We start from the raw sequence: 24,094 nt of genomic DNA, 5'->3' as shown, positions 1-24,094 counted from the left end.
GTTTACAGTTGTGTCAAACACTTATATAATAATTTTAAAGCAGTGTTTTTCATCAAAATGCACATCCTCCATTCCTCCTCCATGGGAGCTAGCCAGAGTTTAAAAACCCAGGGTTCAAACATGAAATAGAAGAAAGGAATATCTTGTTTTCTGTGAGCTGTGTTGAAAGTACTTTCAAAATGCATTATGTGCATTAGGAAAGAGAGATTTGTGTAACAGGCAAAGGATTGGCAGGTCTGAGCAACACATTAGGTATTTGACAAATTGTGAAGATGTTGTATGTGTATATTCCTGGGTGATTACCTTTTAAAACAGTGTTTCATTAGTTGCATTCAAAAGCAAGTTGTCTTCTTTTATAGGCATAGATAATAAAAGCTTTATTTATTTGTGGGTGGTGGAGGGGCTTGATACCTCTTCATTCCTTATTGACTTTCTTTTGGTTGCATTTACATGTCACTCCTTCCTTTAGTGTCAGCAGTGAAAGATTTCTTATTGACATTTCAGTCTATTTTAGAATCTTTCCTCTAGCTTTGATTCTCATCAATGTAGTATGAAAACTGTTAGCACTTAAAGCATTATAGCATTTAACTTTTTGGATATGAATGGGGTAAAAAAAGGAAAAGACTGGCACTTTTGCCAGTTATAAGGAATGATTTTGGTTTTAAAAATCAAATGAATCCCTTGATGGGTTTGGTGGGTGCTAAGGGAGCTGACGTAGAAAAGCGTGCAAGCTTGTGCTTACTATTCCTAATGTCTGCATTTCTCCTGGTTAGAAACAGGGATGATCAAAGTGTTCTCAAGTCCTTTCCTGATGTGAGACACCCTTGAAAATAGCATCTATGTATTTGTAGGACCAGCAGTTTGAGAGAGAGAGGGGTAAAAAAACCTGTCAGGAGAGGCTGCTGACATCCTAGTATGGGTAGCTAAGCCAGCATACCATTGTTTTTCTGGGTCAGATCACTTCCCTCTGGCTGTATTGTTTTACTGTCTCACTTTGTGGTTTGTGCAAAAGGAAAAGATCCTTGACAGGCACCGTCAGCTCTTTGTGCTCTAGTCCAGGTGCTTCTACTTTTATGTATTTTGTATACCTCCTGTTAGAATGTGACTGTAAGACTGAGTCCTTTAAAAATACATTTCTGTGTCTCATAGAAGCAAATGCTGTGCTGAATCACTTGCCTCTAACATGACTTCTTCATTGCCCTTCCTAGTGTAAAGTTGAGAATTCTTCTGCCCCTAACTGGTTCATAAGTTAACTATAATCAAAAGCTTCTAAATGGGGCACTTGTGGTGATTTTTTTCTGGATGTAGATGCTATGGTTTTGCTTTTTCTTCTTTCTTTGGAAAAAATAACCTACCTTGCTTTTCCCTTGCCTTACTAATAGTGCCTATGATCAGAAACCACAAGTGGGAATGAGGCCCTCCAACCCACCGACGCCATCCAGCACTCCTGTGTCGCCGCTGCACCATGCCTCCCCAAGCTCCGCCCAGACCCCGAAACCTGACCGCGTCTTCCCTACCCACCTCCCTCCATCCCAGTCCATTCCAGACAGCAGCTTCCCCATGGATCACAGGTAAAACACAAAACATGGGAAGGTGTTCAGTTGTGGCTCTTATATAGGGTAGTACTGGCTTCCTGCCCACAGCTCTTCCCTTTTAGGCTGGGGGATCGAGGTGGAAACCAGCAAGGTTGGTAGTGCAGAAATGTGTGTGTTCATGAAAGGCTGGCACCCAGCTTGGTGCAGTAGTGTATGAGTTCATATTGGCAGTGACAGAATTTAAATTACATGTTGCTTCTGTTTTGTGAGGGTGATTACAGTATGCTGGATAATCTCATCTAGGCTCCCTTTCCCACAAAAGGCTGGACACAATTGTCTTTCAAGGTCCCTTCCAACCTGGGCTTTTCTGTAGCTCTGTGATTCACTTGAGGCTAGAAAGCCCTTCAAGGTGATGAAGTCACTAGCAAGCATGTTCCTAACTATAAATATCTGGCCTCTTGCTAAGCAGTTCACCTATCTAAGGGATAAGTGGCTATGTTGCAGTGTGCCTGCTTCAGAATATTCTTTAGGAGGGTGGATCGTTTTTCCAAGCCCTTCTGTAATGTAGTGTTTCAAAAAAAGATGCCAACATAAACCATGCTTAAATAACATTAGTCTGAGTAAAAGCCACAAGAGTTAGAGACTAGAATTAAAGCTTAAACTGTCCTTAAGTCACCCTGTTTTGTTTTGATATGTTAGAAATCCCCAGACAACTGTCTTAGCTCAGTTTTGCAACAGATATGTTCAGTGGATTCCCTGTTTTTTCAGTCCAAGCACTTGTTTGTGGAATTCTATTTACCCTAGCCTTTATTGCATGAACCTGTTTTTGTATGCTGAGTTTTGATTGCTCTCGAACATTTAAAATTCCAATGGTGTGTAAAGAGATATATGTTCAGAAACTTGTTTTACCTCTTAACCATTATCAAATTAAGAAAGACCTGAAAAGAAAAACAGTTGTTGGGAGTGTGACTTGCATGTTTCTGCTCTAATAAGGGCTGTTATCTCCAGGGATTTGTGCAGAGCACTTTTGAAGGAGGTTGCTAACGTTAATATTGCTGTTTTGTGCTCTGCTGAGATAGCTTTAAATACCACCAAGGTTCTCTACAAGCCCTTCTGGCCATCAAGAAACACTGAATTGGCCCCTTCACCTGTCATAGTCCCCATCTCCTCCCCAGCTGTGGACCGTGGTCTAGCCACAAAGGCCCCCAGTGAAGGCAGGCAGTGGTTTAGATTACAGGAGGGTGGATAAATGTGTTCCTGTACATACACCAAAGTCAAGCTGCCAGGAGACCGAAATCAGCTGAATAAATGGCTGATGTGCAGAGAACAGTAGTAAGATTTTTCTGATGAAAAAAAAAAAAATTGTTATAAAGCTACTTGTAAAGAGAGCACTGAACCTGTATGTCAACCCTAACTTCAGTATTTACAGACATTTGCATACATCCTAGTATAGTTTCTGTACCCACAACCCTTGCTCTGTTCAAGCTTTGTAGGCTCTTTACATAATTTCTGCTCCCTCCCCATCTCTGATATCCATGTTCTTTTGGGCATTTTGCACTAATGCTTCCCTTCTATTATAGAACATCATGTGTTCTAGTAAAGTCCAAAATAGCTGACTCAAGGAAGGAAAAAATCATCTCATTTTTCTCCGTTTTTAAAGAAAGGTGGAATTGTAGTGGGAGATATTTTTCCCCCATTTTCTTATTTATTTTGAATCTTGTGTATGAAGCAAACATGTACTTCATATTTTTGTGAAATTCAAATCTTTGTGATTTACAAGGTGAGATACTACTACAATGACTGTATTCAGAAAATGTCATTTAAACAAATGACCTGCCTATGTGAGTTCATATATGCATCTGTAACTCAAGGCACAGTGTTTTTGGAACATGCATTGGTGGCACAGGATAGCATTAATATCTAGTACATACAGCCCATGCATCTTCATACAGGGCATGAGTATGTGAACGATAAGTGGTCCTAACAAGTACCAACAGGAAACAAATCCACTTGTATAAACAAATGGCTTGATTCCATACAAAGCTTCCAGTACAACAAGTATTATTAACTTCCTTTGAGGCTTTGTGAGTGAGCCTGTTTCTTATTTTATCTTCAAGTTGCAATTTTCTGATTCACTCCTTGACAGTTCTTAATGATAATTTCTGCTTCTTTTTTTGGCTAATGAAAAAAGGAAAAAAAGGAAATGAATGCAGTGCCAGTCAGCCTAACTGTTTCATAATACATTTGAGTTTCTAAGTTTATTTTCTGCAGGTGAAGGTGGAATTGCAAACCCCAATGTTAGAGCACAGTACTCTTTCTACCGCAAAAATTATAGTATTTACAGCAGCATTGGAAAAATTCATTTTGTCTCCACTACTGCATGGTAATAGTTTCTATCTCTCTAGTTTCCACAGTATTTATAATTACGCTGTGATAGTAAATATTTGTCAGAATAAGTTACAGCAGTATTATGACAGATGGTAATAGAGGTTAAATTGTTGTAGAAATATGTACTACCTATGAGTTGATAGTCAAGGGTTTTATTGCTCATGGAATCAAACTCCTGCATTGTACTTCACTCACACAGTTTTCTCCAAAAGAAAGTCTTTTGTTTGCATAAATCAAAGCTGGTTCAGACCCGAAGTATAGGAAGCTCAGGAATGATTAGGTCTCCATTTTTCTTTTGTGTGACAGTAAGAAGCTTACAAAGAAAGGCACAAGTTTTTGGGGGTATTTTTTAAGTGTTTTTTTTGTATTAAGTGATAACAGGACTAGTAAACAGTTTGCTGCAAGAGCATTGCCTTTGCTGTTGGTTAGTGTGGACACAATATTACTGCTGTGGTGATTACTACTGTGGTAATCTGCAGGAGATAACTTGAAGACATCATGCAGTTCATCAGGGTCCAGTGGGAAAAAAGCATCCTGGTATTCTTCTGTATGATTCTGAACCTGCAGATGTCCAAGTAATTACATTCAGGCCTTTTAGTTCAGTTAGATAGGTTTTATGGAAGAGAAAACAAGCATAGGCTCTTGAGAGTAGCATTTCATGTAAAACAAGATAATTTGAAATTCTCTCTTTTTTGCCTACTGAAGAGCATTTGGGAATACCAAATGGCAGTGTGGCTTGTACAGATTACAACTTTCATGTAGAAATAACCAAGGGGAAAAGTTAAAGCTGGAGGGTAATTAATTGTCGTAGCAAAAATTTGCACCCTCTCCTTTTACGAGGGTGCTGACATTCCCTTCCTGTTACAGCTGGAGTGCATTGCCATCCTTGTGAATCGATCTCTCACGACACCACCCCAGAACAGTGGACTTTTACTCTGGAATGTTTCCAAATGTTAGAGCAGACAATACTCTATAAAAAATGTGTTTATTGTGGTCAGAATGATTTCTGTGTAACAGTAAGATGGGTAAGAGTATATTAGAGTAGGAGCAAGATGTTGCTAACATTTGTGAAAGAGCAGAGAACTCAAACTACGCCTCCTTCATGTCACTATGGTAGAATGTCAGTCTTTCTACTGTTTTCAAACTGATGCATTTCCTGTTTCCCTCTTCTGTTGAGGGAAGATATTGAAAGCAAAGAGGATGTGGTCGCGACAGGTCTTAGAGCTGGTATTAATAGGTGGGATTTTTGTTTCTTTGCTTGCTGCTGTTTTACAGTGACAGTGACCCTGATGGGAGCACTTGGCATGGTCATAAGCAAAATGTTGGTTATTGAGAAAGTGATACAGCCACTAATAACGACTTGTGAAGATCTTTGGGAAATGGAACGTAGCTGGAGTCCTTTACATGACCTCTCTAATTTGTGTTCTAGATTTCGCCGCCAGCTCTCTGAACCTTGCAATTCTTTCCCACCTTTGCCTGCAATGCCAAGGGAAGGACGTCCAATATATCAGCGCCAGATGTCTGAACCAAACATCCCTTTCCCGCCTCAAGGTTTTAAGCAGGAGTACCACGATCCAGTTTATGAACACAACGCTATGGTTGGCAGTGCAGCCAGTCAAAATTTCCCCCCTCCTCTGATGATTAAACAGGAACCTAGGGATTTTGCATATGATTCAGGTAGGTGAGATTCTCCTTTAGTTCTGCATAGCAAAACAATATTTCACTCCAAGCCAGTGCTATTGATGTCTTGATTGTATGAATTGAAACTTGCTCTTTTGACACATCTCACAAATTATGTGTGAGACAGCTTAAAAAGTACTAAGATTGCTACATAATACAGTGTGACTTGTGCCACCATTTCTTGCTCTTTAAAAGGCTTCATTTTCTAGAAATCTCTGTCCAGAAACATTAAAGAAGTCGAGGAAGAAAGTAATGGGTGCAAATTTGCTTTGTTAAGAGGGAACTTGTTCTGTACTATCTCATCTTTGACCTCTGAATTTGTGAGCTCCATTTTATGAGTTCTTCCATTTGTGTGCCAGAAATAGAGAACTCTTTCTCCTCTTGCTTGCATTACTTTAAATCAGGAGTAACTCCACTGAAGTGGGGTTTATACAGCTATAAAACCGATGAGGGAGAAGAATCGGCCAAATTGGTGTCAGCTCCTCAGTTTGTGCATACTGCTGTGTTTTGTGGAGATACATAATCTGAGATGCCAGGTTGCTGATGTAGAGAATACACTGTTGCTATTAATAATGTTTATTATGATTGTGCTTATAGGGCAACTGGAATGGAACCTTATTGCTCTACAGGCAGTACAAAACAGAGGAGGTGGTGGCAGAATCTACTCTCAATAGGTTCTGATCAAAATAGAAAAGATAAGCAATAGGAAGGATAGAAAAATCAAGGGAATAATACCGTAAATGTTTGACAAAATTTCAACATAATATTTATATTATAATTGGGAAAAGAATGAGAAAATTAAGAAGTCAAAAAAGAAATTTAGTAATGAGCACCAAGTAACAAGGTAAAGGAAGCTATAAAGAAGAAAGCTGGAAAGGTGGTATGAAAAGAAGCTGAGATTAAAATATGAGGAATGCTCTAGGTGGGGTTAAACAGTTGATTGGTATGGAGCCAAGATAATGCAATCAAAATGTTGTTCAGTTTTAGCGTAAGTGATTTCTGCAGCTCCTCTTCAGTGTCTGCCTCAGTCCTGCTTTGTGCATGCTCCACTGTTGAAAGGGAGGGATTTCAGTGTGTCCCAGCTGTGCTTCTGGAGGAGAGTACATTGGTTTCATACACATCCATGATGACTTGGGCAGGGGGAACGGATGGCTCTGTCTGACTTCGGTCTGACTCCCCCTTCTTATTGATGCTGCTGTACTCCCAGGGCTTTCCTTCTGGTTCAGTCTCTGGCTAGATGCTTTTGCAGTTTATTTTCCAAAGGCTGTATGACAGCTGAGTTGAAGTGTCCTTTGAAATTTCAGCTCATGAAAGACTATCTTGCAATTTGATATAGTGTAAAACAGTTTTTTTTTTATTTTCTTTTTGTAGCTAACTTAACACTGACTATCTGGTGGGGTATTTTGTGGTTTCATTCATGTAAAGTGCTTGTTGTAGAGTTGATCTCAATGTTAGAGTGGGGAAATTTGGGAAGTTTTCCTTTCTTATTCTTAACAAGCAAAAAAATCAATCCTTAGGAAAATTCGAGTTCGCCCTTAACATGGAGGGGACCAGGGGTGAAATATTTCTCCAAGCTGAAATATAAGACAAGATGAAAGTGAAATGGAATTACAAGGATCAGATCCAGAACTCAACCCATTCATTGATGAGGGTTCTGAGATCTGTGGCTTTGTGGAGTTATGTATCTCTGGTCCTAGAGCATATGGGAGAGACTGTGTAGTTCATGTGGCAGTGGATAATAAATGGGGGACTACAGCTTCAGGCACTGCCAGTCCCTTGCAACCTTCACAAGCACTGTTATTCATCTTGCTAAATTAAAGGTCAAAAAAAGGCCCATTTGTAAATATGCATCTTATTTGGCTCAGAAGTGGGACCTCCTTATTGCATACTGTTACTTTAAATCTGGACTGGCTGCTAACATTCATCTTTCTTTGGAATATTCTGTATGGAAGAAAGCAGGAAATTTTATTCTGAAATGAAGATGTAGAAACTTGTATCCAGTCCTGTCATGTCTATTTATTTTGTGCCAGCAAGAACAACATTCCACTTTATAATAATTATCTTCAGGCAAAATTGTTGCTTCTTTTGTAGATGAATTATTAGTTTTTAAAAATGTAATAGCTGTGTAACCAGTGGTCATGAAAAATTAATCTGTTGGTATCAGGAAGTACTTTTATTGGCCTCAGAATCACTGCATTTAAGTTGACACATCTGTACACTCCATAAATTGCAGTCAACAACTGTGGTCTGTTGATATTTTGTCTTGTTACCATCTGTTCTCCAGAAACCATAATTTTCCATCCTTGCTAAGAGTACATTAAATAACCCCTTAGGAAACATAATGTATTTGTCGCTGAATCATTGATTTCATTTTTCACCTATGGATGTTCAGGGAAGGAGGAATGCCAGAGTAAAAAGTCCTTTTTTTCATTGTATTTTATTGCAGCTCAGATAAGAATATAGAAACACATTTAAAAAGTTCATTGTAATGCACTGAGATGTTCCTTTTGGGATATTTTTGAAAGGGACTCGTAAAAGTTCATTGCTTTTGTGCACTATTCTTTTATACTTTGTGGGAAGCTGATGAATGAAAAGCATTATTATAGAATGATTACAACTCTATTAAAACATGACATTAATTATGACATGGGAAATGGCAGATCAATTAGTTGTAATTGTAATTGCAGGTATGCAATTTCTACTGCAGAATAGAGATAATGGAGATGTTTGAGATAATGGAAAAAGAAAAATGTCAACAGAGTAGAGGCTCTTCCTTATCTATCCACGCTTCTAGAAGTCACAGTGCATCATATAAGTTCAATCAGACATTTTCTGTCATGGATTTTTTTTTCCCGTGTCTGACAGTCAGATGTATTTAGTACTTGATGGTAAATCTAGCAACTTTAGTCACAGAAGTGCAGCCAGGGACATACAGAGCTTTGAGATTTTGCATAATTAATGAATGTATTCCAAAAGGTTTCCTAAGACCTTTGTTTACAAGGCCTAATAGTGGGTTTTCCTGTACAGTTAGCACTGCTAGAATTCAGTAATGTATTCAGGTACTTAAACAAAAAGGCCAAACTTGATATAGCTTGTCTCTTCTGTGCTTTGTTTTTGAGCAGGACCTTCACAGGCTTAACCCTTCTTACATGATGTTGTGTATTTGCAAATATAGTAAGGTATGACTCCTGCTGTGTGTGTATCAATTAATACTAAAAATCAATTTTTAAAGTGACATCTTAAATTATTAAATTGTATATTTGGTTTTGCCCAATTGCCCAATATTTGGTTTTGCCCAATTGAAAATAGTTTTTTGCAAAATTGAAATAGTTATTTTGGTTGAGAATTTTTTATAGCCATGTCTTTGAAAACTGAATTTGTCACACAGTGGTAATGAAGATGAATAGAGGAGGAACTGTTGCTTGCATATACTACTTACTGATTGCCAGGAATTTTTCTGTTGAAATTTAGATAGATTCCGTACTTCCTGATCGTGTTACAGGCGTTAGCAGGGCTGTTCTCACAGTTTCATTTCCGGGTAGCCTTACAATTAATACGCTTGAACAGACCTTAGAAAATTTGGATTCTGTCCCTGTCCCTTCCGAGACACTAGTCACATCGCTTAAAGAATGAACTCTCCAGACAGAATTATTTGCCTCCATGTCTTTCTTTCTGACTTGCTCATCCCTTTAATTCCTGAAGCCTCACAAGCAAATACCTTGTGTTGGCAAGTGAGAATGGATGGGCAACTGCCCCTCTGTTAAAAGAAATGAACGGAGGCAGAGAGACAAATCAGATACATAAACCTGTTTGTTTTGGATACCCAGTTAGAACTGGGTGATTTTTAAAATAACATTATGTACTACATATGTTCAAATCTTAGCTCCTAGGGACTTTCTTTGTGTTTCTAGATGAAGAATTATGGGAACATCAGATAAGGGTCTCAGTATAAGCAATACAAAAATACATAATACCAAAAATCTGTCAGAAGCAATGTGGCTACTCTGAAAAACCTTGCTGGAGCTGGAATGGCTTTACTGGGGCCTAAAGTTGACCATTCCGCTGTATTATCTTCTCTTTTCTTGAAAACTTCAGTACATAGACAATATCCATCCCCTGTAACAAATGAAGCAGGGGCTTATCCTGCTAAGCTGTTTGCAGCATGGCTCTCCTTCCCACAAAGAGTTTTCACCTGTGCTCTCAAGACAAAAGTGATGGAGCAAAAGGCTGTATCATATTTGCAGCAAAGGATTCATATAAAGTTTGTGCAGGAAGTTGTTAATTTTGACATTTACTAACCTCCTAAATTTGCTCTTACAGGAATAGGATATTGGTAGCATTCTGCCATCCATGTTATAAATGTATTTTCCTAATAATTGGAAACAGATTAAAATGCAAGAATCCTCTCAAATTCCTGGGGAGGTGTTTTATGGAAAGCAAATCAGTGGGTATTAAGGTGGAAAAAGACCCCTAGTAGCACATTCTTCCCTAGGTGTCAGCCAACGTATTCTTAAATTTGAGATTTTGCAGAATAGCATAAGAGAAAGTGCTGAATTGAAATTTCAAGGGGAAAAAATATTTCTATTTATTTGCAGCTTGATTCCTTCCTCCCCCCCAATTTATTTTTTTAAAAAGTTGGTTATTCTATTGTATTTCTCAAGAAAAAATTTAGATATTTGGAGATGCTAGTGTGAAGAGAAAAAGTCAATTGGAGGCAGTGCTGGTTTGCTTTTTCCAGGATATTCTCCAGTGCTGCATTAAATGCATTGACCAGTGCAGCATTTAAAGTGGCACAAGTCATGGTGCTTCCATTGCTGTTTTTGATTATATTCGCTAATTTTTGTACTGTGCTCTGAAAATACAAAGTTCTGTGTGACTGCTAAGTATTATTACTTCTATTTTTCCCCCTGGGAGATTATTTCACAGACAAATAGACTTCACAGTTAAGAAATATTTCTTGATCATAAACCTGAATTTTCTCTTTGATTGGTTGCATTCCCTTGCTCATAACTACATCTTATGGAAAGCAATTTATTGGTACTAATGCACCACCTCTAAATCACTGTAGATGGATTGTGTGTGTGCTCTGTCAGTGTGACTCAAGATTTTGTATCTTGCTTCAAAAGTCTTCCAGCTCTCTCTCCAAGTTTCCTTTTTTCTTTTTTTTTCCCCCCCTTTTTTTGAATCAGGCTGTTTTGAGCACATTTTTATAAAATGCTTTGTGAAACAAAACTGACTCCTTCCTTTTCCTGGGTATGGTGCTTAGTACACACATCTCAGAACTGCATCTCCTTATGGCCTTAAAGAAATTCTTATACACAAAAGTACAATTGTTCTCAATGAAAATCCAGATGGCAGAAGGGCAGGAGGGGAGAAGGGACAGGGTTTGCTCTTGAGTTAGGAAGTTTAAGAACTCTCCTCACCTCAATTTTGGTTTTGCAGTTTTCCCTGTGGTTTAAAATATTTCATCTTTGTGTTTTGGGAACTTGTCTTTGCTGTGTTGCTTCAGTGAATGAGTATGAATTTTGTTCAATAGTTAAGCTGCACTGGACTTTGTGCTTGCTTTTAAAAGACAAATCTGCTGTCGGACTGTGTGGCGGCAGAAAATGACAGCATCTGACAGGGAAAATTGGGAAACCTGGACTTCAGAAGTTTGCTGTGAAAGGCACAAATTTAACTTTTCACTTTCTGTCAGTCTAGCTGATTTCCTCTATTCACTATTTCTGCCTGAAATTAATCTGTAGTTAGAAATTATTTCATTTTGCAATGTTACCTTTGTGAACAAAGGAAAGCCTGAATACCAAGTTAATGTGAGTATATAGGCAGGAGACCGTATATGTATTTTTGTTTTCAAGGCAGACAATACGATCTGAAAAATTGTCCTGCAGTCCCTGTTTTTCAAAGAAATGGATAAATATCCTCTAAATCTACAGTTACAGTAAGTGGCACTGGCTAATGATTTGATTTGAGGATTGAGAGCGCAGTCTGGATTTACTCTTTGTGCATTAAGGCAGGTCAAATGGACACAGGCTGCATTTTAAATCAGTAATGGAAGGCTGAAGCCTGCCTTAAACCAATCACATCAGCCTTGCTCAAGACCAATTGATCCCAAGAGACTGAGCCCTGTGAGCTTAGCTTTTATATGAATGGACTCTGTGCAGCCTGAAGTTTCATTCATAAAATGGATGCTGAAGGGGAAAAAAAAAAAAAGCCAACCCACACACGCCAAACCCTGGAATGTCCATTTATGCAGAGCTGAAGGGTGTAGTGTTCCCTCAGCTGCTGCTTTTGCCAGTTGCCTTAAAGTAATGATTAATGCTGCTTGGCCCTGCCTGCCTGCAACCTGACACCATTTATGGCCTTGGTGTGTTTCTAATGTATAGTGAATGAGAAGGCTACATTCTCAAATCAGAAACATAAACAGGAACTGGTTGGTCTGAATTCCATTCAAATATATCACTTCAGCCGTGCAGTGTTTGTCCAACTTCGATTTTACAGGCAGGGAATGGGGCGGGGGAGAAAAAGCAACACAGACATTTTTGCAGCAAGATTACCAACAAAAGGAGCGAGGGAGAGAGAAAATACTGCTGTCTTTTGTTGAATTCAAAGGAGAGCAATGTTTAAGACACATTTTACAGTTACTGAGGTTAATAAAAGCAAATACATGATTTTAAAGTATGCTCAAAAGATCAGCTCCATGTGGAATTTCAATTCAGAGCTGAATGTATGAGCCTTTGTTTTCCTGTTCTGCTATACAAAAAGTTACACATCGCCTAGACAGGCTGTTGACATCTGGTCTCACAAAATGCATTGGATGTTGTCATAGATCTAAAAACCAAAGTTGTGGAAAGGAAGATGTTTGATTAAGGTTTTTTCTGTATCTGTGTAATATTTCCACTTAGACATGAGCCGGTGAGGCCAAACCTAATTCCCTGACAAGTTTTTGTAAAATGAGGTGTAAGAAATTAAACTTTAACAATTTTAATCAGCTATTTTTAGAAGGAAGTGTATGTTTATCTATGAGTGCACATTCCTGTAAGTTTGGGGTTTTTTCCTAGATTGCTGGCACAAAGGCTGGTGACTGAGAAAATGCATAAAACCCTCCATTCTGAATGTTTCTAAATTGCATCATGACTGGGGAAAAGATTGCCTAATTTTAAAATTGATTTTTAGAGATTATTTTATTTGTTTTCACCCATGTAATTTCAGCACACCTACATTTTTTCATGCTGAATCTGCTACTGAAAAAAATAATGCTGACTTTTGTATTGCCAGGACTTTACCAGTTTGTAGGACTCTATTCATTACATAGCTTGTGAGGGGATAAAGCTTTTAAAGGTGGTTGAACTAAAACTCGGTCCACCAACATTTAAGGGGTGGGTCAATTGCTCAAGCAATTCTTGTAATTAGTTCCAGTATTTTTACCTGAATATCTCCTTTTGGAGAGGTATGAGTTTGAATCTAAATGTGTTCTGTAGGTTTAAAAATCCAAAAGAATAATTTTTTACTTCTCCCTGCAAAACACAAATCATGCATTTTTCTTAGTGACTCCTGGTGCTACCTGAGCGATTTGTTGTGATCTTGTTTGAAGAACTGCCGTTCTTACCTAAAAAGGTCCTTTTTTCTGGTGTTTTCACTATTATCTTCACCCTTGAGCTCGTCAGAACTTCTCAGTGATGTTGCAAACAGCTGCTTTCCACCAGGAGGCGGAATGTGTTTCAGAGGTGGATGAAGTGCTTCTTTGTAAACAGTTTGTCAGTGCTCTTGGAAATCCATGAACAGAAAAGTTATTTGCAGTGATATTGTGATGTTTTAAGTTTAATGCCAAAAGTATGATGTGTTCTAGTTTGAGCATTTTATTTTTAAAAGGCTACTTTTGTCTCCGCACTTGGTAAAATTCTCTCCCAGTACACCAACCACCTGCTCATGTAGCAGAGAAGCGCTTGTACTGTGCAGGGGAATCCTGAAAGGCGCCGGAGGGATGGCTGGTGTGTTCACAGGGTCAGGCTGGCACATGGCAGTGACTCCAGGTTTGTCCCAGCTACCCAAGGGACTTGTGCATGTCCTTCTGTACCCAGTAGTACAATGGGAGAGAGTCTGCATGTGCAGCATTTCTTGTCTATGGGAAGGCAAAGTGGCACATTTAAGTCTATCTGTATAGACACACAAACTCTGAATTAATGAAATAGGGGCCAAAATTCACATAATTAATTTTCAGACCAAAAGGACAATTTAGAAGGACATGATATAAGTGAAATTGCAGGGTTTCCAGTGAAGCCCCTTCGAAGTTTTGGGGACCAGGTCCTTTTGAAACAGTTCCTTATGGAATCTGCTTCTAATATGACTTACTTGGTAATAAAGTATAAGTGGAAAAGTGGACAGGAAAACAGTAAGAAGGTTGCAGTCTTATTATCACTTTGTTTTAAATCTTTAGGGAAGTAGACATGTTTTACTGTGAGTTGAGTATTTGGTGTATTTGAGTGACCTGTTAACAGGCTCCCTGACTAAGGCAGCTGCCTGCCAGTGCAGCACAGTTTTCACCTGAGCTGCCACAGGGAGGGTGAGGCCAGGCAGGCAGTTCCCTTCTTCTCCCACCCTGTTTCAGGTGGTCTGTGCCTTCCGAGGCTCCATCTCCTGTCCCTCTGCACGTGCACACGTACAATGCCTCTGCATGGCACTGTGCCTTGTCACCAGTGCATGGGGTGTGCCCTGCGCCTCCAGACCTTCAGCTGATGTCGATAAAGCAAACTGAAAAGTAATTCAGAAAGAATTAAATAAAGAGAGTGTAACATAACAACCTGCCCTTCAGTTAGGGAGGCTGTGTAAAGCCAGAGACAGGAACAGCTGAAGAATAAATCCTTGTTCAGGTTTCCAGTTCCTGCTTTGCTCTGCTTCATTCAGAAGAAGACAGTCAGTCACTTCCTCCCATAGAATACAGTCCTGTCATTTCATCCCTTTGCTCCATCTTCCCTGTGTCTGTTCTGGCTGGGGACACAGGCTGAAATTCTGTTATTTTCTGTACAGGGTGGGATTGTGGGAACAAAATCTCATCCTTAACTCTGAATAACAATCAGAAAAGAGGATTTAAGGATTCTTTATCTGCTCTGAGTTATACAGGGCTGAGACAACCTAGCCCCTTAAATTCTGACATGATAATTAATATGAACTACCTTACCAAGGGACCACTCAAGTGTCTTACTTGATAATGAGACTTAGAATCTGTGCCTGCCAAGTTCAATAGCAGATTTTTCTTGTCCTGAGAAAGTCTGTTTGGGCTTTTTCTGCTTGGATGTATTTTGAAGGAGGCATAGCAGAGCTTATTTCCATTATTTTTCTCTGTGACAGTCCTGGATGAGAAAGCACTTTTGCAGTGTCTAGATTATGTGTACTTTTTAAAACAGCACCTATTGTGAAAAGAATGGTTTCATGGTCTAGGATATAAAACCATATTCATTGTTTTAAGATGATTGCTATGTTCCTGTAATAAGAAGAGAAATTAAGAATCATCCCTAAGTATTCCAAAAGAATAATAAAAGATAAGCAATTTTTTTACATTTCCGTATTTTTAGATATTTTGTTTTGTTGTTTTTTATTTTCTTTTAAGGGGCCCTGCTGTTCTTGAGCCGATGTAACCTTACGATGTGAATTGCTTCATTAACAGTATGAAATAAGCTTGTTGTGTGTCTAAATCCAGGCACATTTTTTTCTTCAAAGACCAAAACTTGTAAAAAGATGATAAATCAGTCATCTCTTGGATCTTGCCCTGGAAGTATTTCATGGCTGCTTCTGTCTTATTTGTTGTCTTGAAACAATGGTTTAAGAAGAAGGAAACATATAATTGCTCTGTAATTTCTGCGCTAAAATGTTTTCTTTTGAAGTAGCTCCGCTTAACATGTAAAAATACTTCTGGGTCTTAGTCAAGCATTTAGTACAATTTAAAACTGCAATACTAAATTTCATTGGTTGGACTTTTTATTAGATAAGGTAGAAATGAAAGCAGCAGGCAATTTAATTAGCAGTAATTTTTCTGGGCAAGTCATTACTTTGGTGAACTTCAGAGCAATGTTTATGGCTCCTAATTAACCATGTTAGTCATTTGATTGAATAATCACTTTGGAAATGTTTCTACAATTTGATTAGAGTCTGACCCACTCTGATAGTCATAAATTAACTGATAGCACTTTAGGATAACAAGACTCTAGTTACTTTACGAGAAATAAACTCTTCGTTGCTGTATTTTTTTGGTCCTCTGTGGACTGTTTAAGCACAAGCTAACCAGAAAATTAAGTAATGTTGGTACAAACAATGCTTGCCTTAAAGAGACTCCAGATGTTAATTATAATTGACTTAGGAGCATGGGAGATGAAACCCCAACTTGGCTAAGAAGACAACTTTGTGGATGCATGCATAATTCTTTATTCAGTATACTCTGCTGTATCACTTTGCAGGAGCGGAGTTCATGAGTCAAAAAGGGCTTTGCTGCCAATAGTAGAGAAGCTTTACCTAAAATAGAAAATAGCATCTGTTTCAGTTCTACAGCTTCCTCTTTTTTACGTAGATTTTTCCATTCTCCTTAGAATTCAATCTACTTGCTAACATGAATGATTCCTTGCAGGTGAAGCACTGCTTGTAGCCTTGACTTCTAGCCTGCAGAGCTATACTTGACTGGGGTGATCACTGAGTCACTGATTCCTGTGGCTGCTCAGAATAGCTGCCTGAGACATTAGAGATTCTCTAGGCCTGAGGAGGCAGGCACCCAGTGTTTAATTGAGAGAGGAGGTAATGAAGAGTTTGGCACAGATGTGCAAGAGGGACCATGGACTGTTAGAGGAAACTTATTATTATTACTGCCCTGTGTTTCACTTGTTTGTGAAGTCAGTGTAAAACCTCATTTTCTTATCCTGCCAAATCTTTGATACTCATCACTAGTCAGTGAACAGTGAAATTTGGAATCACAGTCTGAAAGAGTCTGTAGGCGGTGTTGGAAAAATAATGTCTGCTCTTTCGACCTCTGTTTGCATCTCTTAAAGAGTTACAAGTTACTGGTAACAGATTGCATAGCTTAGGGTAGGAGTTCATCGCAAGATCAAATAGACTTTGTTGAGCAAGACTTTTGATATCCAAGAAGTAGGTTAAACATGGTCTAGAAGGGCAAACATTTACGGTGTGTTTCTGTTTGCAAGTCCCTGTGCACAGGATGTGACTACTTGGGGACAGTGCAAGACAAGGGGAAGAAAAAGAAAGACATTTAAAGAACATGTTTTTCATTAGTTCTATTTGGCTTTTCTCATTCTTCCTGCAGATTTGAGTAGAGGTGGAGAATAGCAAATAAATATCAGTATTATTTAGAATATGCATAGTATTTTTTTAAGGTGTCATTTTTGTTTTAAACACATAGAAGTGGAGAGTGATAGATAGACCTAAATTTCTAGATAAAATGCTTAGCAACTGCAGAAAATTTCATTAACCCTTCAAGTCCTTAGCCAGAGTCTAAAAAAGCATTATCCTACTCTAAATTCACTTTGACATTCCTTGTGTAAATGTAGTGTTTATAAGTGTGTCTGGCAGTCTTTTCATCACAATTGATTAAAAACTTTGGGTTGAATTAGATACGAAGATAGATATACAAGCACAGGATTTAAAACATTCTTGGTCACTAGTGCGGGTTTTTTGGTGAATGGTCCAAAGTGCAATTGCCACGGCAGTCAGCTTTTAGCAGAGTTGATTACAAGAGTTTTGGAGTTCAGGTGCCTGTGGTAGGTGGGATCTGTGAGCATCACTTCATGGCTTTCTCCTTGGCCATGCGTGGTGGGGGCTGCTGTGAAATGTTGTGTGTTGACAGGTTCCCTCTCACTATGAGCTGCATCCTTCTCTGTTGCTGTTGTGCTTGCAGCTTGTCCCATTGATAACCTGCACACTTTTAATTCCTGACAGTCTTTTGACTTGCATTGTCATCTTCTCCTTTCAGAAGTGCCTAGCTGCCATTCCATTTACATGAGGCAAGAAGGCTTCCTGGCTCACCCAAACAGGACAGAAGTTAAGTTTTCTATTATGCATCACTTTTCTATGAGAGAAATGTAAAAACAAAATTAAAAGCCTGGGGGTATCTGGGCTCACTGGTTTAGTTCTGGTTCTGGGAAGACTTGCATCATCCTTCTTTCCCTTTTCAGTTTAGAGTTTCTGATGCACTGAATTTTTTGTAGTTTCTTTTAGTGCCATGGGTTGATCAGCATAGAAGCAATTATATTATGAACTAACTCCTTCTGCTTGTCAAGGCCTCTAGCAGTTAAAAGGAAGACACACTTAAAAATTTGTCTGTTACACCCATTCTGCTCAAGTGATATTTTCCAGGCTGTTAGCATGGCAGGCTCAGTTAACTGTGTTAAGTAATCCATTTTCAGTGAAGATTTTGGGTTTTTTCTTTTGTTATTACTTTTGCAATGTTTTGATGCACTTTATGCCCAAATTGAGATGTACCAGAATTCCCAATTATTTCAGTAGGACAGAGCTTACATAATTGTCAAAATTAAGAATTCTGAGTAACAGAACTTTATATGTACTAGAAATTAGAAGTCCAATAGAACTAAGATGACTGTGAAAGAGAGGTTATAGCCTCCACTGTCCTGTTTTAGTTTATCTGTCTTTGCAATATATTATTTTCTACTTGTTTGTTTAGGGTTTATTTTTCTTCCAGTGGGCAAATTTCAGAAACATGAGGAATCTGGTTTTGAGATTGATGAGAATCCAGATAGACGTATGAATCAAAGTCTTCCAGGAAGACTTCATTTGCTAGGGTAAAGATAGAAGCAAAAAGATAACACATCTGGCTAAAATCCCATCTGCTTCTGGGTTGAAATAAAGACAGAAAAAAAAGAGATAGCGTTTAAAAAGGAAGGTAAAGCAGGAGATGGAAATTTCTAAGTCTTGCTATATGAAGTTATATGTAGTATAGAAGTTTGATAAGGGAGGTGAGAGACATCAGGAAAAACATAAACAAACTGCAGGGATAAGGGCAAAAGAGTTGTAGTTTTAATCATAGCACAGATAGGGGAAAACCCATGTTATCCATGTTATGGTCTTGTAAGGAGTTGGAGGTGGCAGAATTTTCATGAATGACGTAAAAAAGCAGTGATGTTAGCTTAATATTTGTTTTCTGTATTTGGAAATCAATGAATATAATTTTACAGAATAAAGGTCATGTCAAATCTGATTCTGTTCTTTACTGAAAATAAAAATTTGATTGATAAAGATGCTTGTATCGTATAGCTTGACTTTTTATGGCATTCAATTTGCCTCTGCATTACATTCTGATTAAGAAGTTAGCACAAAGCAATATCAATAAAGTACACATTAAATACATTAAGACCTGGCCAACTGACAGATCTAAAAGAGGCTGTCAGCAGGCAATCATCTCTGAATGGATTATAGTTCTGTAGGAATTGATATCAGGAGTGTTGCTATTCAATATTTTCAGTAAAGATATAGAACAAAGTTAATAGATAACTTTATGGCACAAAGATAGAGCAGTAAATAACAGGCAGGACAGGGCAGTCACAAAGCAGTTTGAATTGTTTGGTTATCTGGGCACATTAAACAAAATGTTTTTTTAATACATGAATGTAGATCAGGCCTGTGGAACAGGGAAACAATATATTGGAAAAAAGGATTTTGAGGTGGGCCTCTTCCTCAGCTTCACAGTGGGAAACCAGCCCAACCAAGCACTGTAACCTTAAGGCAAAAAGCCTTCTGCAATGCTTAGGCAGTCAGAAGGAGGGTCAGAGGGCGGCAGGAGAGATGTTTTGTCTCACTCAGTAGCACTGGTGAAGCTGATATTCATATGCAATACAGTTCTGGTTTGGCAAAACATGGGCATAATAGGAAATAGCAGGAATGTGTACAGAATGGTGTGCTAGGAAGGCTGCTGCGTTGTAGACAGTGTCTTTTAATGACAAAATAAAATTTTACAAAATTATCTTAATTGGAAGGAACATCAAGAGCAGTGTGTGAGGGTGACCTACCTGTGTGGGTGTGAGGAGGAAATGCTGAGTGGTACTTCTTAGTCTTGCAGGGAGAAGATCTGCAGGAACTAATGGTTAAATGTCAAAGCCGTGCTAGTTCAAACAGGAAATGAGCAAACATTTTGTAATAAATCATAGAGAAATATGGGTGCTTTTTCATTTTAGCAGGTGGAGATTAACAGTCTTTTGGGAATGCATATGTTAATTAAACACCCTTGTACTTAGGCCAAAATGTTGGGATTGGGCGGTGTCTAACGGATGTGGGATATTAATCTGATTCCTGTATAACTTAGTGTTCCCTCTGGCATTAAGCCTGTGATCTCTTTTTTTCTCCATGCATCTTTTATATAAACACCTCTCTCTTTTCAACTTACAGGCTGCATGTATGAAAAGGGACCTAGGCAGTTTTATGATGACACTTGCGTTGTTCCAGAGAAGTTTGACGGTATGTATGACACATCTCTTTTTCCTGTGTAGGGAGATGAAAAAGAGATGAGGGACTTTTCTCTGTTGCTGATCAAAAAAGCCCAGTAACGTTCCAATTTAGGATTCCTTAACACACCATTTGTGGTGCACCCAACCAAAGCTGACCTTTGTGTCTTGAAACCAAAGTCTCCTCTTCAAGAGGATGTCATTTGACTTTTGCCAGCGAAAGATGCTGCATCCAGACTTGTGGCAAAGGAGACCAGTTTTGTACCATTGAGAAGTCATAAGACGATTTCCATTGCACTGATGATCACATATTACTTGTTATTTTAGATGTAATGAAAGCTGTACTTATAATTAACAAAACAGCGGAGAAAGCAGCAGCTTTGGTTTTACTGAGGATTAAGCCTCTTGTTTTACTGTCTACAAAGTGATGAATAGTGAGAAGTGACTATATAGGGCATTTTTTGTGTTTATGTCAATGTATTTGCACTAGGTTGAATGTACTAGTAGTTTATTTTTCAGTGGGATTGATAACAAATCAATGCCCTGTTCACAACACTACCAATTACAGCAGATTTTTTTAAGAGGAATTCTGCGGTCAATTAAAATGAATGGTCCAAATTATCCTCAGTTAGTCTGACGTAAAATCAGTTTCCTGGTGTAACTGAGTTGATTTCAGATTTATTTCATTAGAAGCAAAGTAGATGGACACCGTATTTCTTGCCAGTGACTGTTAGTCTGCAACTTTGGGAAGTAATTTAGAGACCAATTACTTAAATTTGCTAGAATGGCATTATGTTGGTAGACGCAGGCTAGTGTAGTGTTGTTAGTATAGCTTTTGCATTAGTGTGTGTATGTCTGGCTTTATTTATTTCAGCAGGAAAGATTAGATATTTCCTGATAAACTTGCGAACAAATCTTTGACCAAGCTAAAAGTAGGGCTGTAGAATTGGTGTTTTTCTCCTACTTTATTTTGTTTGTTTTGTCCTGAGACTCACTTATGGATTACAAAATATTGCGTGTTTAGCAGCATTTGTTGTATTTGCTGAAAATCTGGAGACTCTGAAATGAAAGTAACCCAGAGAATTGCGCATTCTTCAGAGTATCACCTATATTTTTATGTTGGTAAGAAATAGATAAAAGAGTTTTAAACAATATTAGACCTAACTGAAGGCTGCTCAATTCAGTATTGCGTTGTCACTGCATTGACACAGTCACAGCGTGTTTTATTGAAAGTCTGCTTTATACTGTGGCTTTGTAATGTGAGCTTGTTTGGATGTTTTTAACATTTTTTAAAAGCACATTGTGTCAGGTATTTTTTTGTTCCCCAAAAATGATTGTGGATCTGATCTGAGCACCAGTGTCAGATTTATATGTACATTTATGGGAATGGGATCAGACCCTGTACTACAAGGAGTAAAGACTCATTAACAGTAGCATTTGTCTGTCTTCCTTAAAAAACCTTTTGGTTAATTTGGCATTATACAGGAAAGGGAATGAAAATGAAAAAGAAATACAAGTACAGTAAAAGAATTAAATGTTAAGAAGTATTTTTGTGCCTGCAAAGCAAGCTGTCTGCTGCTAGCTTCTATGACTGCCCATTGAGAGAACACCTTGTACTCTAGAAGACTGAACTCTTGATGCAAATAGGTGTGTTTATGCTTGCATCATGATGTTTTGAGGGAAAAATAGCAGATGTGTCATCAAATTCTGGTCAGTAAAGCAAAAGTTGGATAAGCTCAGGACTAGTCTTGATGTTTCAGAAGTAGATTCTTAGCTGCTTCATTTGAAATCAAAGATCAGCACAAGGAAAGAATTTGATCCTGTATAATACTGTGCTTGCTATTTGCACATTGCACAGCTATCATTACAAGGAAAAAGCCTGTCCTTGAAAAAGGAGGACTTTCAGGACTGGAACTTGAACCTCACATAAACCAAAAAGCCTTGTGCTGATTTATTTGTTTTCCACAGCTATTGAGTCAATTTTCTTTCCTGATTACAAAAGGAAGTGCTCCATTTTTAATATTATTATTCTGCCTTTCACTACACAGAGCCATTCTGTAATGGCTGTCAGAGCATCCTAATGTTGTGGCTGAATTTAAATTCCTGACTTTCCTTATTAAACAGGTCACACTGTTTGTTGGAGGCTTTACTGTTTTGATAGTTGAAATGAGGAATTTACCAGTATATGTAGGATTGCAGTCATTGTGTGGAGAAAAAAATACTGTCTGCTTCAGCATCAGACCTTTCAGCTGTTGTTGTTTGCAGGAGTTGTTCAGTATAAATATGATTTAAAAACAACAAAGACAGTATGGGTGTAACAGGATGGTTTTCTCATTGGCAATTTGTAGAACAGCTAGTAGAATGTTATTGATATTTTTAAAAATGTTTTTCTAGACTTAAAATTTTAGAAAAATTAACTTATTGCTTTTCAGAGGGAATTTAATATGTAGATATGAGTAAAAGTAATTTTGCTCATATGCAAGTCCAATATGCCACAGAGGAACTTGTGTATCTGCAGGATTTACATGCCTATACGTAAAGGACATGCTGTTTAAGTCCAAGTCAAATACTATGTCAAAATTTCCTTAGAAGCATTTGCATGCAAGAGAAGTTTCACTCAATAGGGTTTTGCTCCTTTATGAAGCCTACATTACTTTACCAAAACCGGGGCCTGTGCAAAGTATAGTACACAAACACAGTTCTGCACATTTCAGAGCTGCTTCAAAAATAGTTAACTTGCTTTCAAAGATAAGATATTACAAAATGGTTTGCAAGAGACTTGCATTTATCAGACTTACATGGGGAGAGACTTAGTGAGACTTCCATAAATCATGAATGAATTTAAATGCTTTTTAGTATATTAAAATGTGATTGTAAGTCCCCAGCAAACAGGGGAATGTTGCACTTCAGGGTGGCTGATTCTTCCCTTTGTTTTGTTACCCCTAATGATTGCTTTGCCAACTCGTCTGGCAAAGTGAGTGAGGGTGTTGCAGGGCATTGCTCCTCTAACGTTGCTGCCGTTGTGTGCAGGAGATGTCAAACAGGAGCCGGGCATGTACCGCGAGGGCCCCACGTACCAGCGGCGCGGCTCGCTGCAGCTCTGGCAGTTCTTGGTAGCTCTTCTGGACGACCCATCAAACTCTCACTTCATAGCATGGACTGGCCGAGGCATGGAGTTCAAGCTGATTGAGCCAGAGGAGGTGAGTTAGACAGCATGTTCTCACACCCACTGCCCCGTCCTGCAAACTTAACTGTGCTCCGTTGGACTTAGGCCTTGTTTTCCTTTGGGATTTTGCTTCAGTAGTGCTTTAGAAGGGTGACATAAAGGACTGGCAAGGGAAGTGCTTCAGTTAGGACAGAGGTGTGGCTAAGCATAGATTTGACTTCTAGTCCCACAAAACAATAAAAGTGTTGCAAGTACTAGAGTTAGTAAATAGTTCACATTAATTGTGGGGTCTGCATATTTCAGAATCACTTTATGGATGTAACTGTATTCCAAAATCCTTTGAAAACTTGTCCCTTATTAGTCTTTCAACACCAAATATTAGGTTCATTAGATTGAATCATTAGATTGTTTAGTACAGGCTTAGATCCTAGGCTTGCAGACACTCATGCACATGCATGGCTCTTCTCAACCATGGGGTAGATAAAATTACTTATATTCATGAACATTTGCTGAAGCGTGTCTTAGTTCACTTGTGTGATAAACAGGAATAAATTGAATGTTTTATTATGTAAACTGTTTTGGACTGGGTAATGTTATGTAACCTAGCCTGCATTCTAAACTGTCATGGAAATTGTTGGAAGATCAGGTGGATGTGAATTTTGTTGTAAAATTTAAGTGGAGGGTTTAATTAGGCTTGTCAAAAGGCAGTATCATTCTGCTTTACTTTTCTTGCCCCTTGAATATGGTTTTCTAATAGAGAGGACTACATCAAATTTTCTGACAGGATCCTCTCTGAGTTAGAGCTGAGTGGGAAGGCTTGGGGGTTTATGGCTGCTTCTGCATTCCACCAGCTATTTATGCTGTTTGCCATTCAT

At 38.4% G+C, this 24,094-nt stretch overlaps 1 protein-coding gene across 8 annotated transcripts in view; it reads left to right on the top strand.

The window, feature by feature from the left end:
* The window catches only part of ETV1 (ETS variant transcription factor 1), a 66,940-nt gene that overhangs the window by 34,494 nt on the left and 8,352 nt on the right, over positions 1-24,094 (top strand). For 7 of the 8 annotated variants that reach the window (XM_026798581.2, XM_074536794.1, XM_074536799.1 and 4 more), the window contains 5 exons: positions 1,383-1,571; positions 5,353-5,600; positions 17,572-17,640; positions 19,998-20,066; positions 23,084-23,253. In XM_026798581.2, coding sequence (XP_026654382.1) covers positions 1,383-1,571; positions 5,353-5,600; positions 17,572-17,640; positions 19,998-20,066; positions 23,084-23,253 — 745 coding nt within the window. The remainder of the gene's footprint in view (positions 1-1,382; positions 1,572-5,352; positions 5,601-17,571; positions 17,641-19,997; positions 20,067-23,083; positions 23,254-24,094) is intronic. The other variant, XM_074536801.1, reaches the window with a different exon arrangement.

Source organism: Zonotrichia albicollis, chromosome 1 (assembly GCF_047830755.1).
Source record: "Zonotrichia albicollis isolate bZonAlb1 chromosome 1, bZonAlb1.hap1, whole genome shotgun sequence".
Classification (NCBI taxonomy): Eukaryota; Metazoa; Chordata; class Aves; order Passeriformes; family Passerellidae; genus Zonotrichia; species Zonotrichia albicollis.
Note: the sequence above shows the minus strand (reverse complement) of the source record. Positions and strands in the feature narration are given on the sequence as shown.